Genomic DNA, 19,738 nt, shown 5'->3' on the forward strand with positions numbered 1-19,738 from the left:
GATTGGATAGTCGAGCTGTCAATCAACACTGGCAGCTCAGCATGCACCTGTACCAGATTAGATTGCCAAGCTGTCAATCAAAGTACTGAGAGCTTCAGCACACACCCCTATGCCAGAATGGACAGTTGAGCTGTCAGTAACTGCATGCCTGACACAGTGAGGGGTGGAACCATGACACAAAGTGTAGGAACATGTTGACACTGAAAATTAAACAGGCAAAACCTAAGATAAAAAAAATGAACATATACCCTACTGTAAGAAATTGAAAAGTAATAGTGCACTACTTAGTAAACACTGTTTTTGATTAAAAAAAAAAATGTAAACGCCATTCCACCAGTACCAAGGTATACCCAATCGAGATGGTACTATCCTCTAATACTAAAACCTTACCATGTTTCAAAAATGGCCTCCATGTATAGTATGGCCTGTTTTCAACTTAGGGGCAATTTCATCAAGTAGTTTAGACTAGTTTTCTGGCGTATGTAAAACTTGGTTGGAAGGGGGCACATTTGAGCGCTCCCAATAAATTCCTCAGATTTTACGCCACTGACATACTTTTTTGTGGTCGTGTACGACAGCTGAAAGATGGGCCAAATTCATTAAGAAGCATTTTAGCGAATTAGTTACATCTTACTCCAGTATATACTGTACTTTGTCAAGCGTGGTATAGAAAATGCTGCTCTGGATGAATCGGGACCTTAATTACATCCCGTCTTCCACCTTCTAGAGTAGCTGTAATCAATTATTCCTCTCCTCTGAGGTTCCTTTAATAGATGAAGAGTCCTTCCATAGCTTCTGTCTTCAAATCACTTCCTTTATACTTAGTAATACTCTTTTGTTGCCCTCCCACCTCACATGCAACTTTTGACCTACACGGTCCTAGTAGATGGCTGATAGTGGACAACCCCTTTTGAGGACATCTGAGAAACCTTTTCCCATTCACCCTGGATATGTTTCTACATGTCTTTCTATAATCCTGACTATATGAAAATTATATTAAAGAAAAACCGCAAGAGTTTGTTGGTTTCGCCTTTGATTCATCCTAGAAAAATCCTTCCCAGCACATTTCTGACCGATGTTATCGGTAGACTGTCTCAATATGGCGCTACATCTATATTTATAGTATATGTAGACACGTTGATACCTCAGATGATGTTTCTTCTACCCATCGAGGAATACACTTGAAAGTATTAAACGGAAAAGCTGAGTGGTGTTTTCTTGATAACATTCCAAATTCCATCTGTTTCCTATCAAACGGTCTTCATCACTATCTGCATTAGATCAAACATGGGGAAGGCTTCCTATACATGTCCTGAACCAAGCAGTATTGTGTGTGTATTCACGGTATAATCAAGTCCATCCATTCTAGCGCAGCTTATGGTGCAGAATTACTTCTCTGCAGAGGTTAGACAGTAAAACATCAGATAGCTGGCATTGCTCCAGCATGGATGCAGAACTTCAGAAGTGAATACGTTCTGAGAAGAAGAAGCAATTTTCAAAATGTTCCTCTGTTGTTTTCATCATGAATCGTGGCACAGATCTAACACGTGGTGGCTCTAAACCCACCTGCAGATGGTAGTGTCATCATCAAAAGCCTCAATTTCACATCCAAAGCTTGGGAACAGAGAACAGTCATTAAACGCCCCCTTTCTAATAGTCATAGAACCAGTTCTGAAAACAGCATGCCTCAACCAAGCCCGTAACAGAAGCTTATTACACCCACATTGAAGGCAGTCCAAAAACATTGCACTTGGCATAAACACCTTTTAGGGGTGTATAGCTTTAGATTTTAGGGTTTATCCCCACTATGATCGGAGAGATATACATAATTTCCCAACGTGAAATCTCCCAGTTAACCCTGTAATGTGTACTATTGTATAGAAATCCATAAGCTCCCATGTTAAAAAAAACACAGAAAAAAATATATCAATGTATACCAGTCTGACAGATGCCAAAAAGACACTCATATATCACCCTTCACTTGATTGGGATATAGGCCGATTTGTTTTTGCATTTGCACGATTTTTTGTCTACTTTAATGGTATTTTTGGCTTCTTTTTTATGTGCACTTTATTTTTTTTATTTGCACTTTTTAATGCTATTTTATATGTGTGTACCAGTTTTTCTCTTTTATTGTCAGCATTGCCAGCAGGTTTTGAGGTTTCCAGATGTTTTTGGCTAATTCATCATTTGCGAGTTTTTAAAAAGTCACCAATTTTTTTGCACAAATCCTTCCTCTGTAGTGATTTTATGTATGAGTATGCCGTGATTAAGAGCAGGGAAGCCCGCAGGTAGGCTCTGTACCTGATTTTATGAAATCACATGTTTTACTCAATAAATGAAGAAGATTGTATTCCCTATCCTTGTGGCTGGACTAAGTATTCATTTTTGGATCTTCATTGCCATTTGCACAGGAGCATGGTCCATGCCTTGGATTAAGTCAGTCTATACTGGGTGATCTGGTTAACTTTTTTTTGCTTTATGATTTTATGTACATCTGAATATTTTGCATAATTTAGTGAAACGTGACTTTATTTGCAAAAAATGGGTTGTCTGAAATCAAAATTAATTTTCAGCTTTAATCCCTATCTATTTGATTCCATAACCTAAACTATCTTATATTATACATAAATAAAAAATTCCCTCTTTTTCCCTAACTACACTATCTAACAAATTTTTTCTCAATTTTTTTTATACTTCCTTTTTGATGACGCTTTGTTTGAGTATACCACTGCATGCTGGGATACTCAAAGAATATGTCACTGCTACAGCCCCTGCCCGCTCCCTGAAATGAAGTATTATTAGTGATGCTCATTTCAGGGGCTGGGCCAGTCTCCGTGTGATGTGCACAATGACTATGTGCTCTCTGTTGCCGGCTCCGTAACAAGCCGGCAACAGAGCGCATTGTCAGAATACCAGGCGTGCAGAGACCAGTGACATCATTTGAGAATACTACCTGTGCATCTGCTATATGTATGTCCCTGACTGGACCTTTCTGCCACTTGGCAGTTTTTGATATGGCAATCAATGTTTTTTAAGGAGTCTTCCCCCTTCCCAAAGGATAGGGCCCAATTTTAGGGCATACTTGCTAACTAGGGAATGTATTCCTCATTTTTAGATTTTCCCCTTCTGGAGCATCTTGACATCATGTACAATAAATCTTCTGGAATCACTGGAGGTAATAGGTGGCTTCGGCAGACCCAATTTTTCTTGGCGTCAAGAAGGTCTCCCTTTTTTCCTGATGTTCCAGGACAGTTGCCAAGTATGGAGTAGGAGAAAAATCATTTTCCTCCAGTGCCAGTAGCTTGTCAAAAAATAGATAGAATGGCAAGGGAAAAAGTGGAAGCTGATTTTCCTCAAGCCCCCAATTTTGGAAACCCAGCATAGTTGTTTCTACAGCTTGACCCTTTATATGTAAAAGTTCATGAATCCATGTGTAATTTGTATGTGATTTTTAGATTACATGTGAATTTGCTATTTACAACCTGCATTGGATATACATTACAGGATACAGTTTCCTTTTTTCACAGCCAAGTTTCCAATGTCTAGAAGACTCCTAGGAAGGCTTGGAATCAGTTTTCATCAGGGTCAATTCTTCTGAGACATGTTGTATTGTTAAGGCCATCAACAACAATCAGTGTCATTAGGGCATCCTATGGAGGAAGCGGTAAAACCTCTGCGGTTGCCTAGAAGGTTTGTTTGCATTTGGCTCATGATTTGACCCGTCGGTGACACTTGGTATGTAGAATTAGCAAAGGTTTACTAGTTCTTGAAAGTCAATATTTTTACAAGCAATGCAAATGGCTATTTAAAATTCCTGAGATATGTTGGTTCTCCACCCTCCACTCTCTGACAGGCAAACATCATGCAGACAAATCTGGCGCGTCCAAAATGTAGACATTTATCTTGTTTGTATAGACTCGCTCTAACGCATAGAGTCCTGTACAGACCTAACTGCCTTGTATTACATGGATATACTGTACTCATTACAGTGGGATTCCACGTTCTGTATTATTTTCCCCTATTCACTGGATAGATGACTAGTCGATTGGTGCCGATCTGTCCACTGAATGCTTGTAAGAGCATACTTATTTGAAGTACAAATGATGTCAGTAAAAGTGTCAACACTTGTCTCCTCTGACTTTTGTGCTTAATCATAACGTACTCATTTGGAGTACTGTTGAAGGCAATCATGGGCCAGCACCTGTCTCCTCCTCTGAGTATTGTACATACTGGAGTAGAGATGATGATAGTGAAAGGTTTTGGATCCCTCATTCTAGTGATCAGTAGGGACCCAGTGGTCAAACCTCCCAGATCTATCAGTTATGATCTATACAGTGATGATGGGAGTGCAAGGGTCATTGTGAGTATTTGTGCTCATCAGAACTTACTCATTTGGAATACTGTTGATGGCAGTGATGGGTCAGCACCTGTCTACTTCTCTGAGTACTGTGCTTGTTAGAGGGTACTCATTTGGAGTTCAATTGATGGCAGTGATGGGTCAGCACCTGTCTCCTCCAGTCAGGACTCTGTTGCTAGGTGCTAACGGCCCAGGGGCTCCTTTTCTGTCCCTAACACTAGGGGGCCCCCTAGCTCGCCCTGATCCCTGGATTACATCTGATGGTGAAGACATCAGGGCCACGTACCTTGCCTTAGCTCCTGAATCCACCCTCAGTCTGTACTCTTCTCCCACCCAGGGAAGAGGGGAGTAGTAGTGTACCGTAATACACCAACCAGACTAACAAGATAATGCAAACAGCGATAAAGGAAAATACCAATCATACAAATACACTCACACATGTAACAGAGGTATACATCGCAGAGTGGAGGATGGGGTCAAACCAAAGTAGGAGAAGAAAGGGAATTAGCACACACTCAAAACCTAGCAACAGTTACAGATAAATCCACTAAACGCCTCCTCCAATAACAACCAACAACAACTACCTCCAACCATGCGGCATAAGCTAGCTCTGACAATAAGTGTTAGCTAGGACCCAGATTATATAGGAGAGGGGAGTGGCTAACAGTGTACAGCTGAGAGTCTTAACACTCCAAGAGCTCTCAACTGAGCACTGCCAAAATAAAGTTACACCATTTAATAAAAACGGGAAGTGCTTCTAATCAGTGCAGGAGTAGGAGAAATCAGACGCTGCAGTTTTCTGGCTCCTCTCTGTTGCGGTAACCCCGTGACACCTCCTCTGAGTTTTATGCTTATTAGAACAGTCTGGGTTAGAGTACAGAGTATGATGGCAGTGAACAAGTCATAACCTGTCTCCTTTTGAGTCTTGTGTTTTTTAAAATATGGAAGCAGGGTACATGAGGACTGGGCTTCAGCACCAATGAGAAAATGTTAAATCATAACTTTTAGGCTGAGTTCACACGTGGCTTTTTTTCGCATTTCCGAGGCGGTTTTAACCGCGCAATTTTGCCGCGAAAAATAAGCATCCCATGCATTCCTATGGGATTCCGCAATGCTGTGCTAATGCTGCGGTTTTTACCGCGGCGGAATCGCTTCGCGGTAAAAACCGCAGCATGCTCATTAATTTGCGGAATCGCGGCGATCCCGCACCCATAGGAATGCATTGTTCCGCTTACTTCCCGCATGTGGCTGTGCACACCATGTGGAAAGTAAGCAGAACATTTGCGGATGGTACCCTCGGTCCGGAGGAGAGGAGACTGTCCTCCGGGCTTTGGGTACCATATCCCTGTAAAAAATAGAATTTAAAAATAAAAAATATTGTTATTCTCACCCTCCGACGTCCCGCGCAGCCTTCCCGCTCTCGTTCCCAGTAGTCCTTTGCGAAAATGCCCGCGATGGCGTCCGTTCTCGCGGGATCGAGAAGTCTCGCGGTCATTCGCGCGATGTCATCGCGAATGACCGCGAGACATCGCGATCCCGCGAGAACGGACGTCATCGCGGGCATTTTCGCAAAGGATTACTGGGAACGGATGCGCGGGACGTCGGAAGGTAAGAATAACACCATTTTTTTTTTACTTTTTATCTTTTACTACTGATGCTGCATAGGCAGCCTCAGTAGTAAAAAGTTGGTCACACTCGTCAAACACTATGTTTGACGAGTGTGACCAACCTGTCAATCAGTTCTCCAAGCGATGCTACAGATCGCTTGGAAAACGCTAGCATTCTGCAAGCTAAATACGCTTGCAAAATGCTAGTTTTTCCGCGGGAAAATCGCGGGAATTTAAAATGCGATTTTCCCACGGACTGGAATTCCGGAATTCTCACGGTAATTTCCGCGAGAGTTCCGGTACGTGTGCACTTAGCCTTACTGTGTAATTAAAAGCATGGTAAAAAAAGCTATGAATAAAGGTTGCTAACCCGAAATGCGTAAGTTTATGGAGCCTTCATCTTTTTTTTTTTTTTTTTCTCACCATGTTTTTAATTGCACAGTGTAAGTTATTTTTAAGATTTTCTCATTGGTTCTGGAGCCCAGTTATCGTTGACCTTTCTTCTATTACTGTCCTGCCTGCTGTGTTCCTACACTCCTTGCATCACACCCTGACCAAACAAGGTCTTCCAGTTCCTATATGAATACAAGTGGTTTTCATGCTTAATTGTTCTCCCTGGAAGGTGAGCTGATTAACAATTTTTTCATTCCCTATTTATCAAAACATACTCATTTGGAGTACAGCTGATGGCAGTAATGGGTCAGCTCCTATCTCCTCTGGAGTATTATGGTTATCAGAACAATCCCCTGAGTTAGTGAACTGACACTTTCACTGCTAGCATCTGTACTCCAAATTATTATGTGTTGATATCAATGCAGATGAAAAGTGAGGAAATAGGTAATTTTTCAATTCTTTTATGGGAATAAAGACAATCCCATAGTAAAAATGATTTGCAAAGTTTCATAACTTTCATAACTGGAAAAAAATGACAAAAACAAAATAAAAAGTTTAGCTGTTCTTTAATAAGATTTAATAAAAATCGTCTCCATAATACTTTATTCCATGACCATTTTCTGGCATATAGACAAGCTCAAAAATCAACATTAATTATTATCTTTTATTAAAACAAGATGTTCTATCGAGCTATTAATGAATATGTATTTAACTCTTAAACTACCAGCTCTTATTAGTGCCTCTGCGTCCAGAGTAATATTTTACTTTTGCCAATCACGTCCTGTATGGCATCCATTGCATAACACACTAATGTAAGCGCAATTCTTTATTTTTTTTTTTTTTTTTTTAGGTGGACAACCCATTGAATGAGATATCAAAATAAAAACTGTTTTTCACATTTTTGTAAATGTATTTGTTTCAATAATAAAGTCGGTTTTGAGCAAAGAAATTTACCCTGAAAATCAATTCTCTAATTTTCCTACTTTTAAGGAAAGTAGCAAAATCCCCATAGTCCCAACTTTATTTTTTAAAGACATACCCCTTTACAGAAATAACCAGAGGAAGAACCAGAAAAGGCTCTATGTATTCCACCATAAAATGGCTCCATGCAAAAACTGTAAGTTTATGGCATTACTGGGATTGGGTCTTGCCCTATGGGATCAGGAGCTTCGGATACAGGTTTTCTGGTATCTTTAAGGCTATGGGCACATGCTGCGGATTCACCTGCGGGTTTTTCCGCGCGGATCCGCAGGTAAAGTGACCTGCGGTTTTCCTGCGGATTAGCCTGCGTTTTTGCCCTGCGGTTTCACACCTCTACTATGTTAAAGGTGTGAAACCGCTGCGGAAACCGCCCAAACAATTGACATGCTACAGTTTGTAAACCGCAACATAACCGCTCGGAAAAAACCGCAGCGTGAGCACAGCGGTTTTGAAATGCCATTGGATATCATGGTACTGTACCATGTCTGCAGAACTGTTGTGTTTCCGCAGGGCCAAAACCGCTGCGGAAACGCAGCAGAATCCGCACGTGTGCACATAGCCTAAGACAGTTACCCAACTCCGGACCTCAAGAGCCACCAACAGATCATCTTTTAAGAATTTTCTTAGTAGTGTCCAGATGATTCCATCCCCTTTACAATACAAAAGAAATCTTCAAAACATGATTTGTTGATGGACTGGAATTGTAGACCACTGTTTTAGGGCATGTCTACACTGATATTTTCTTTAGTAGTCTTTGGAACTGAAACTGAGCAGAAACTCTCCAAATCCTCCTCAAAACCCCAAAACTCCTCAAAATCTTGGACTTTACGCTCAGTTTCTACTAAAAAAGGCTTAGCCAATAGACTCAGTGAGGACAAACTCTTACATGGGTTTAACACAGTTTTGTACATGGCTGTGTAGATCACACTCTCTGAATGTGACGGAGATCATATGGGCATCTCAGAAAAAAATGTTAAACTCTGAAATGATTACTTGTAATACTCACCTCACATACCACGTGAGTAGGTATGCATTACTTCTTGTTTTATTTCCATTTGTAGAGAACACAGGAAGGCTCTCTGGACGTGGAGAAAGACAAGATGCCAAAGCGGCAGAAAACATCTCAGAATCCCACATTATCCATGAGGAAAGACCTGTGGACAGGTTGGAGGGGAGACCACCAAACACAACTACATCTACTTCTACTACCAGCACCCCAACTCCCACTACCACCTCCACATCGGAGAGCACCTCTACTACAACATCGGCCACAACTACCTCCAGCCCAGAATACTCAGTGACTTTGCATTCTTCAGCTGGACTTGGTCTTGATGCAGAAAACAATAATAAAGGTATGGATTGTTTATACCATATGGACCCAGTGGTCTTTTTTATTGTAAATAATTGCTAAGCAACTTAAATCCATCATTTTCTGCTCTTGGCTGTGCCAGCCTTTTCTGCTCTACCCTCCCTTATTTTTTGTTTTAGAAGTAACAGCAGGGAGAGAGTTATACACAGATCTCCACATTGTGTATAGGGGAGAAAGCATGTACAATCTCAGGAAGGTCAGAGAAAATAGACTAGAGATAAGGAGGAAAGCACATGAAGAGGAAATTTCAGAATAGAAGCTGTCATGAAAATTCTATATTGGTTACTAAGTACCTTAGTACTCTGTACATACACAGAGTTCACATCCAACCTATGTTAATGTGAAAGAAGAAAGAAAAAAATTTGAAACTTAGTTCAGGCTGCAATTGTCATGCGTCTGAACTTTTGATCCTGTGCATAGTAGTCTGCTTCTCTATCCTTTGAACCACAGCAGATACAGCTTTCCTCCTGGATTTTAATGTCTATTATCCTGGATTTAGTCTTTTATATCTGCTTTCTCATGTTTCTAGTGCGGCTTTATATACTTTCTCCCTGCTGGTAATAGTCTCATTTGGATGTCCAGCCTTACTGCTGTGGTTTGTCAGACAGTGAAAGACCAGCTAGGATTTATCTCTCTACTGATTATCCTTTTCACCCTGCACCCATCTTCTGTTTGTTGTTTAGGAAGTAGGCAGCATACTCTGTTGCAATACGTACCTCATCTTCTCATTTTGTATTTTGAGGTTTGTTTTAACTCACTCTGGGATCTCTTTCTATTTCAGCACACTTTCCCTTCTGTATGTAATTTGCACTCTGCTCTGCCCTCTGGTTCCTTAGGAAGAGCGTGAAGTGCTTGACAGCCTTTCCTGCAGCATAGTTCCAAGCAACTATTGTTTAGTCTGTTGTTAGGGCTATTATAACCCACATAGGAACCACTAGCGACTGCAGGGTCAGGATCTCTAGTCTGTACAGGAATCGGCAGGGTCAGTTGCACTTTTTAGAGTTTTACCTATTTTCCCATGTGTAAGTTGTTACACAGTCATAACAGCAAACGAATGAAGATTGCAGACTGAAATGTAGACAATTAGATATATAAAAATTCATTTTTTCCATGTTAGAGGTGTCAGTGGAAATGAGGAAACGTAAAAATGTACCAAACTCCTGGCTACACCAAGAGTGCACCGTAGTCCCTCATTTGCATATGAATTAAAAGTTATTTTCTCAGGCACTGTACAGGTAGAGTCCGCGTTGGACTGGAGCACCTAGGGCCCACGAGAGAAAATCATTCTTGGGGCCCACTATGTAGATACATAGAAATAAATGCAAAATCACCAAATTGTGTGTTAAGACCTGTTAATATCAGTGTATAATTTAAGGTAGTACATGTCTTAATGATACAGCAGGGGTTGGGGTAGCCCCCTCATAGAATATAATGTATCCCCCCTCATATAATATAATGCAGCTTCCCTCATAGAATATAATGTAGCCCCCCTCACAGAGTATAATGTAGCCCACCTCATAGATTATAATGTAGACCCCTCATATAATATAATGCAGCCCCTTTCATAGAATACAATGTAGCCCCCTCATAGAATATAATGTAGCCCCCTCATAGGGTATAATGCAGCCCCCCATAGCATATAATGCAGCTCCCTCAAAAGGTTTAATGCAGCTCCCCATAGAGTATAATGCAGCCCCCTCATATGGTATGATGCAGTCCCCCTCATATAGTATAATGCAGACCCCCATAGAATATAATGTATCCCCCGGATAGGGTACAATGCAGTCCCCCCATAGAATATAAAGTAGCCACCTCAGCATATAATAGAGCCCCCCATAGAATATAACGCAGCGACCTCATAGGATATAATGCAGCCCCCCTCATATAGTATGTAGCCCCCCCACGTATACTGTTTTGGGAAATACAATCTTCGTTTTCAATAAAACTAATAGTCAAAACGCAAATGGAAAGGATTATTGTTCCCAGGTCTTGGAGTATGCCATAAAATACATCTTATGATGATTTAATCCCGAAATCTTCAGGATGATTAATTCTTTCCTGGAGAGACGTGCCAGCAGTAAAGGGAAATTTCTAACTTGTGTGTGACTTGTGTGATTGATTAAGAGAAAGTGACATTTCTTTTCTAAAAATCGCTTGCAGACATTTTTGTGTTTTGCAGTTGGATCAAATATCCTTTTTACAAGTCGGCTTTCAACATTTCTGATTAGAACAGTGTCTGTAATGAATTAGGAGCATTTTCTTACATTGCCGATTTGTTAGAGAGGCCATCTGATCCGATACATTGCATATTTTATAATATATCATATGAAATATAGTTGCACTATATGTTATATTTAAAGGGGTTTTCCATTTTCATAAAAGTCAGATCCCCAGGTACAAATAGTTAAAAAATAAAACAAAATCTTTTCTCAACCGCGTTGTTTCTATCTACCTCTTCCAGTGTCTGCTATTGTCTGCAGCGCCGACATCATGTTGACAGCGAGGCAGCCAATCGGTGAGCTCAGTGGCGCTACCAGATTTGGCGGCAAAGCCTGCTCAGACAAACTGAGTCTGATTGCACAATTTGCATCTTTAAATTGGATCACACTCGGTCAAGCAAGGTATTGGGTCCGTGGAAAAAAATCGGACCGCACTCATGGTCCATTTTCCATGCATGACACAATGGAGAAGATGGAGACATTTTTTTTCCACCTCATCTTCATTCGAGAAAATCGAGTGTGGTCCTTTTATTTTCAGGATCAGAAGTAAAGTCACACAGATCATAAAGTGAGGTCATCACTTAATAAAAATCCGAAAAAGTTTTTCCAAGGGGTCATCTGAGAGTTTACTATTAATGGCTAATTAATAAAAATAAAAATAAGAGTAATTTTACTATATCTAATGTGGGTGGCCCATATACATTTCAGAAAACTGTCTATGGATTCTATGCTATTTCCACATTACCAATCTCTGTTTCCCTTACACTACTTAGTCCTTCATGTTTACTAGCTAATTTTCTCTGTACAGTGCTACAATGATCTAAGCAATTGATGGAAATGTTGTCAGGATGAGTAATGTACGGTATCTTCTCTCAGTCAGAGAAGGAGAGTGTGAAGGCACCATTGCCTCAGTGGAAGCACCCAAAAAGCATCACAGTTATGGTCGCAATGAAGGAGCTTGGATGAAAGACCCAGCAGGGAAGGATGATCGGATTTACGTCACTAATTATTACTATGGAAATAATCTGGTGGAGTTCAGAAATCTCGACAATTTTAAACAAGGTCAGTTGTTGCACAGAAGGTACAAATTTTGACTTCACATTTAAAGAGGATCTTTCACCAAATCATAAGGCCCCAGTTTTTGCTCTTATTTTATACCCTGCTGCTTTTTTTAAAACCCTACATATGGTTCCTGAGAGAGTAGCCTTTACATGTATAATTTGCATGGTCTTCACCAGGTGGAAGTGGCTCGTAGGATCCTCGGGGGCGTGTCTTTATGCTATGCTGCATAATTACTCTGTGAGTCATACCCCATTGATAACGACCATAAAAATTATCACTACATAAAAAGGTCCATGGTTTTGGGATGGTATGTGGGCTATAAAAAAATCTGAATAGTCAGGGAAAAAGTAGAAATAAAATATGAGCAAAAACTGTCCACTTTTAACCTGGTGACAGATCCTTTCTAAAGGGCTTATCTCATCTTAGATCGATAAAATGAATAAGTGCTTGTAAACAATAATTCAGTCCTCAAACAGTCAGGATTAAGGGCCCTTGAAATACTGATCAACTTTTTATATCATTTATTGTTACTCATTGCGGGCAGAATTCAGTCCATGTAGACCCACCTCCAGTCTCCATATATTGGGACCATCATTGATGTCACCACCACCAGTTTTGAGGTTTTACTTTACAGTCTTCATTTGTTTCACAGGTCGCTGGAGTAATCTGTATAAGGTTCCTTACAATTGGATCGGCACAGGACACGTGGTATATCAGGGAGCCTTCTATTACAACAGAGCTTTCACCAAAAACATTATTAAGTATGACCTGAAGCAGCGCTTTGTAGCTGCCTGGACTCTTCTTCATGACGTCATTTACGAAGACACCACTCCATGGAAATGGAGAGGACACTCGGATATCGATTTTGCTGTAGATGAAAGCGGCTTATGGGTCATCTACCCATCTGTTGACTATGATTACTCTCAACAAGAAGTCATAGTTATCAGTAAACTTGACCCTAATGACTTATCGGTGAAGAAGGAGACTACATGGAAAACCGGCCTCAAACGTAATTCCTATGGAAACTGTTTTATAATATGTGGAATCCTTTATGCCGTGGATGTCTACAACCATAAAGATGGGCAGATCTCCTATGCCTATGATACTCACACAGATACTGACGCAAATCCAAAGTTGCCTTTCATTAACGAGTATGCCTTCACAACTCAGATTGACTATAACCCCAAAGAAAAAGTGCTATACGCCTGGGACAATGGACACCAGCTGACATACAAAGTGAACTTTGTCGATTGATTGAATTGATTGCTTGTTAGTACGTAGGTCAGTCCTCTACAAAGAAAAGCACTTTTACCCATCAGTTATAACGAGTTGCTTGGGGAGCAACTAAAGTATTATCCTCTGACTGTTAAGAGGTGGAAATACTTTGGCCAAGACAAGCGTAATGGCCGCGAAAATGTGGTATGTGACTAATCCTTTGTTAAGAAGCTGAACAAAATTTGTAAATGTGTGAATGGTCCCGAGATGAATGGCTCAACCGCATAAGAGAAAGCCGCTTTCTCTCTCGACATTTTGACATTCTATATTTTTAAGTGTTACCCCAATGAAAGAGATTGAACAACCTTAACACAAAACAAGATTTATTTCAATGGATCACCAAAGAATGTATTGTCACCCCGCGCTTACCATATTTGTTGTAGGATTATTCCAAAAACACCTACTTTTTGCTGAAAGAACATTATATTATAATTTTGTTAAAAAAATGGATGTATTGATATATGGGGTAGTTGAGGTCCTTACCAATTTTCCTCAAAACAAATCTTGGCTTTTTGGATTGTAATGACCATTTTCTATAACAGACTTATTAAATGGGGTTTCTTGGATTTTCTTATTTTTTTTTAAAAGAGCCCTTTATTTCTTGTAAAATAAGGAGGTTATTTTTTTGAAAAATTCCCAACTTTCTTATGGCACCGACTGAATTGAACACTGCTTAGATGAACTTGCATATGTTTTCACCGTGGAGAGTCAAGGAAGACGATGCCAGACACCTCTTATGGCATCTTATCTTCCGAGAGATCGGCAGTGATCATGATCCTGATCCATGATGTCGGGGGAAAGCCATAACGCCACAAATTCATAAGACGGTCGGCCATTTCTGTCATATTTAATGTCCATGGCTTCCTTAGTTCTGGATGGGCTAGACAAAACCATGAAGGACCCATAAAGTAAACATCTACCATAGATCCATTCTGAAAATATGCAATTTGCAAGACCATGGTTCAATGGCCATGTCTGTCTTCCGTGGCCACTGGATGGGAACCTTGAGAACCAGCACCTACCTGATGTGTCTTCGACTCCTCTTTTGATTATGTGGCCAATTGTGACATCAAGTAGCATTAGGTTACAATGATGACATCTTGGCAAGTCAATTAATCAAAATAGAAGTTGTAGGAGGTGGTTTCCAGGGCTCCCATCCAGCTGTCACAAAATAATCTACTGGTTGGATCAGTGTCCTGAAAATGGATTCATTAATCTCTAGATACTTCTCAAATTGAGGAAGACTCATCTTGTTGCATAACCAAATGGATCTTCTCCACTAGTTGTAGCGGCATGCCTCAGTATACTGTCAATTTACATCTGTTTGCTCATATATCACACTCATTGCACCCATATTCTCTATTTTTAGTTTTTTTTTTACATTTTAAAAATCAAAAAAATAACTCTGTACATATTCCCTCCAGAATGTTCTTCACAAAGAAGCCCTCTTTGATCGAGACACCCTTTCTTCAATTTACACCATTTGAAAATTGCAGTTCCTCTTTGAAATTAACAACCAACTTTACTTTTTTTTGGGGGTGACAGATTTCTTATCTGACAATTTTAACATACAATAGACAAAATGACTTCTTTCACCTGTGCATTGTCATTCAACAAATGGATATTAAGAAGCAAAAATACAGGCAAGTCTTGCGAGAATAAAAGTCCAGAGTGCCAGATCATTGACACCAACTGTATGTTCTCACATTTTCTATGACTGTAGAAATGTTTGTGGTATTTTTCCAGTTTTCCTCTTTGGTTTTGGAACTTCTAATCCACATGAGACAGACATTTAGCACATGTAACAGCTGGGCTTGAGTTCCTCCAGTTGAGTTTGTTGTGACCTACATTTAGAGAAAACGTTGATTTTTGGGTTCTTTTGGAAAGGTCCTTAGAGTTTTTCAGTTTTTAATCTGAATTAGATTACAGAAGGTCCATAACATTAATTACGCCAACAGTGGCCTCCATCCAATTAGGTAAATGACTGCAGTACATAGTATGTTCTTTAACACTTGTGAACAATGTTTCGCACAATGTTTTGTGCATTACTTCTGCTGAACATATATGCATTCTAGGAATAAAGTGAGCTATGGTTTGAAGGAGCTGTCCATTTAAAAAAAATTACATTTAGATGTCTTCATAACCTTATTAGAGGGGATGTCCAGTTAAAATAAATTATTGCCTATCCACAGGAGTTTGGGGGTCTGACCGTTGGGACCGCAACCAATCGATAGAATGGAGATCTTTTATTTCCGATAGAGAACTTTTTTCCCTGTTCTAAAATGAAGTGCCAAGTAGGATGCCCAAAATCCAGCTCCATTCCTTTCATATGGACTGCCAGAAAAAGTAGAGAGCAGGCCTACAGGAAATAAATGGGGTGACAATCGTGTCTTTATCCATTTTCACAGGGATAAAAGTCTCTCTTTCAGTGCGGGTCCCAGTAGTCGGACCCCACCGGTCAATAAGTTAACACGTATCCTGAGAGTAGGTGATAATTTTTTATCAAACAGATCCTTTAAAATGTATTAATATTCTTTTATTTGCAAAGGTTCCCAAAATTTTATTTATCACCCTTGGTCCCGGGTTCAGTAGCCCTGTGCGCTGGCTGAATGCTTGTTTCAATAGCTAAGCAAGCCCCCATCTGTTACAAGGCATAATCCAGACCACACGTGGCACAGGACTGAAGCTGAACAATGAAAGTGAAGTGTGGTACTTTATAATTTTTCCATATAGGCATGTCTGAAGAATGATATGTTTCTGGAAGTTTAAAAAAAGAGACATCCAGGGCTTGGTAATATCCAGGACATACTAGCTGTTGACTCTTACATACGGCATCCAAAGATTTCTGCAACTCTGACCGATAAAGAGTTAATGTGAAGACCTTTTGCAAGGTCATCAGCCCTTTAGAGAGTAAAAGTAATTTTAGTTTTATTTTGTTCATAAATCAAATGTACATGTAAAAATAAGAAACTTTGTAATATATCATATTAGAGAAATCTACTTGCTACTACTCCTGGACTGATGTTTAATTCTCAAAATTCTAAAGGCTAAAATCTGTCTACAGCAAATACAGATTTTCCCATTACTGAGATAGGAGATTGCAGTTAGTAGAGGAGGACGATTTCATGCTGAACGCTGCGCTGCGGTAAGCGAGAAGCCTTTTGTGCTCCAAAATGGATCTTTATTGTCCCAACTCATTTCGGCACCGGCCTGACGCCTTTCTCAAAGTAAAGAAAAAACAAGTATGTGGTTTTTGGAAGGTGGCAGTTGGTGCTCATAAAGTTCTATAGAGAACTGTAACTGTCATTTTTATAGCAGAATGTCCATGTTGTCTTCTAACTCCTCCCTCTCCATAGAAAATTAGAAGTAATAGGAAAAATCACTAAAAACAAATTTTTCCCATAAATTGAGACTGACAGAACAGTCGAGGAGGAGAAAGAAGCAGACTTCTCTGATAAGATATATTACAATTTTTCTTATTTTCCTATGTACTATTGATTTATGATATAAAAATGAAAACAACAGCTACTCGTTATTCTAGTGCATTGTTAGATGTGCCAACTTCTGAACGCCATCAGTGTCATTTCCTGACGTGTCTAAGTGACCAGTGATGTTATAACTCCCATCAACCAAAAAAAATCCCCAAAACTCTGCATAATATGTGAAACTGCAGATCGGCTAATTAGCTGCATTCTTCAGAGTCTAACATCCTATATGTTACACTTCAGTGTTTTATTATTGGTTCTTGAGAAACTTAATTAGAAAAGAAAGACAAGAGAATTGTTTCCGGTGGTGTAAGGGGTGTGTTACATTTTGTGGCCTCCATCTATAAAGGACGCCATCTGTAACCACTTGAGACGCATCTAAAGAACAGTGAAAGGACGGGAGGCGTGAAGTCGAGTACGATTCATACAAAAATAAGCGTAAAAAATGTTGCTGTTGAGAAGAGTACGGAGACGCCTTATGGCGGTACGTTATGGGTGTGTCATTTTGGACACGTTCTTTAATATCAGTCATGATTTATTGGAAGAGTGTAGATGTCTTGTATGCAGCCAGAAACATACTTATCTTTCATGTGATTCCTTTGAGCTACATCACCTTATTTCCATACATAGCTGATCACACGTTTGACAGAGAAGTGTAAAGTGACACTCTTCTTTCTGCAAAACGTGTCGGCAAATGGAGTTTCTGGTTTGGCTTCTTATCCTAAGTCATGTGGCAAGGCTTTTTAAAGGACAATATTGACTTTTAGGATTGCTACATTCCATAAGTGACGCCATAGATCAAATCTTCTTCCTTCTGAAGAGGCAATTTGCATATTTAAATTCCCAGAGGAGCATGCATGGCCTTTAAGTCTCCTTACATTGGCTTGGCATTCTTCACAAGAGTAAACCTTCTCTTTGAGACTCTTCCTGTTGGACACACAAAAGCCGGGTGGTAATATCTTATTTCACTGAAAGCAGCCTGACTACACTGCCAACACTAAGATCGGGTTCATACGAGCGTACGTCCTGGTCCAAATATGGACCGCATTGCCTGGACGGATCGAGAGTCTCCCGACCCAAAGTTAGTCTCATAGACACATACGAGACGGTAAGTTCGGATCGGGAGACCAACTGTTAATTGTGGACCAATTCACTAGTGTGAACCTCGCCTAATTAGCAAAAATGTTTTTTTTCAACCCTCTCTCTCTCCTCCCCTTGCTGAATGTGTTTCTTCTATGTGTAAATGTAAAAGGAGTATATTCATTTTATATTATGCCATGCCGTATTAAACATGTTGAATATATTCTTTATTGGATGTAAAAATATGTAAAAAAAATACAAATTATTTTTTAAAAAAGTTCCTTGGATGTAAATTAGGATACTGTATTATCATTTGTATATAACATGTGCATTCATTGGATGAATAATTTAATGTGAGTCATTCACATTGTCAGTACTGCTGCTTAAATCTGATTTTGTTACCCTTCCCGTACGAGTGATGTTTGTGCTCAGTATAAAGCGGTTACAGCGAATATGGCGCATTTCATTTTTATTCTATTAAAAGTAACTTATGAGTTATTATAGAGTTGACATCTATATGTTCTGCTGAACTATAAAAGAAAGTAATAAAATTTTAAAATATCAGTCTAAGGATTGAAATTTTTCATCAGTTGCATTTCATTGATTTGGCTCATTATTGTGGGACACATCCAGATTTTTACAGTATGGGTCTTTATGAGAAGAAAAGAAGCATAATTTTATTAATCAAACCCACTAATGGTTTTATTGTATAAGTTGTAGAACGACAATAAAATTACATAATAATAATAATAATAATAATCTTTTTTATATAGCTCCATCATATTCCGCAGCGCTTTACAAGTTTAACAGTTTCAAAACACAAGTCATAAGTAACAACGTTAACAATACAATAATTAAAGCAAAATAAGACGACCCTGCTCGTGAGAGCTTACAATCTACAATGAGGTGGGACAGATACAAAGTACAGGTGTGTCTTTACAATGATTTATTTACAATGATGGTCCAGCCATCTTGAGGGAGTGAAGGATGGATGGAGATAGTGAATGGGCTACACATGCACACTTACACATAGAATGACTTTGATTAGTGAATGTGATGGGCCGCTCTAAACAAATGTGTTTTGAGGGAGCGCCTGAAACTATACAAATTGTGGATTGTCCTAATTTTTTTGGGTAGAGCATTCCAGAGGATTGGCGCAGTGCGGGAGAAGTCTTGGAGTCGAGAGTGGGAGGTACCGATTAGTGAAGAGGTTAGTCGAAAGTCGTTTTCAGAGCTCAGCGGTCAGTTAGGCCGATAGACAGAAATGAGGGAGGAGATGTAGGGGGGTACTGCACTGCATCTTTATTAATATTATTAGTATTATTATTATTATTTAACAGCCTTCAGCTCACTCTCAAGCCGACTTGATGGATGAACCATCTGTAGGAAGATTGATCTTGTGCAAGCCAAGATATGTCCATCAGGATCTTCTCCGCCGTTATCTTGATAGTATCAAGCCATCGGGTTACTGGTCTTCCTTTTTGCCTTGTTCCTTTTACTCTTATGACCATGATGTCCTTCTTCAGTTATTGCTCTCTTCGTATGATGTGTCTAAAGTAGGCAAGTCATAGCTTGATGATCTTGGCTTCCAGTGACATGTCTGGCTTGATTTGTTCCAAAATTGATTTGTTTGTTCTTCTTACCATCCATGATATTGATAACATCCTTCTCCAGCACCACATTTGTAAGGTGTCGATTCTTATTCTGTCTTGCTTCCTTTTCATACAGATTTCACATCCAAATGTTACTACAGAAAAGACCAAACTATGTATGGGCCGCGTCTTCGTCGCCAGTGAAATATTCCTCAATTTGAAAACCTTGTCCATTGACTTCATTGTTGATTTTTCCATAGCTATTCTATTGACTTCCGATGTCTTCTTTGCATTTTGACCATTGATTCTTTACAA

General features: G+C 39.6%; 1 protein-coding gene across 2 annotated transcripts in view; it reads left to right on the top strand.

Annotated features, from left to right (window-relative positions):
- Positions 1-18,395, top strand: part of OLFML2A (olfactomedin like 2A) — a 98,852-nt gene extending 80,457 nt beyond the window's left edge. For both annotated transcript variants that reach the window (XM_073590715.1, XM_073590714.1), the window contains 3 exons: positions 8,403-8,693; positions 11,806-11,991; positions 12,644-18,395. In XM_073590715.1, coding sequence (XP_073446816.1) covers positions 8,403-8,693; positions 11,806-11,991; positions 12,644-13,245 — 1,079 coding nt within the window. In that variant the 3' untranslated portion in view covers positions 13,246-18,395. The remainder of the gene's footprint in view (positions 1-8,402; positions 8,694-11,805; positions 11,992-12,643) is intronic.
- Positions 18,396-19,738: the final 1,343 nt, after the last annotated feature.

This window comes from Dendrobates tinctorius, unplaced genomic scaffold, assembly GCF_039654945.1.
Source record: "Dendrobates tinctorius isolate UK_male_01 unplaced genomic scaffold, ASM3965494v1 ptg000120l, whole genome shotgun sequence".
NCBI lineage: Eukaryota > Metazoa > Chordata > Amphibia > Anura > Dendrobatidae > Dendrobates > Dendrobates tinctorius.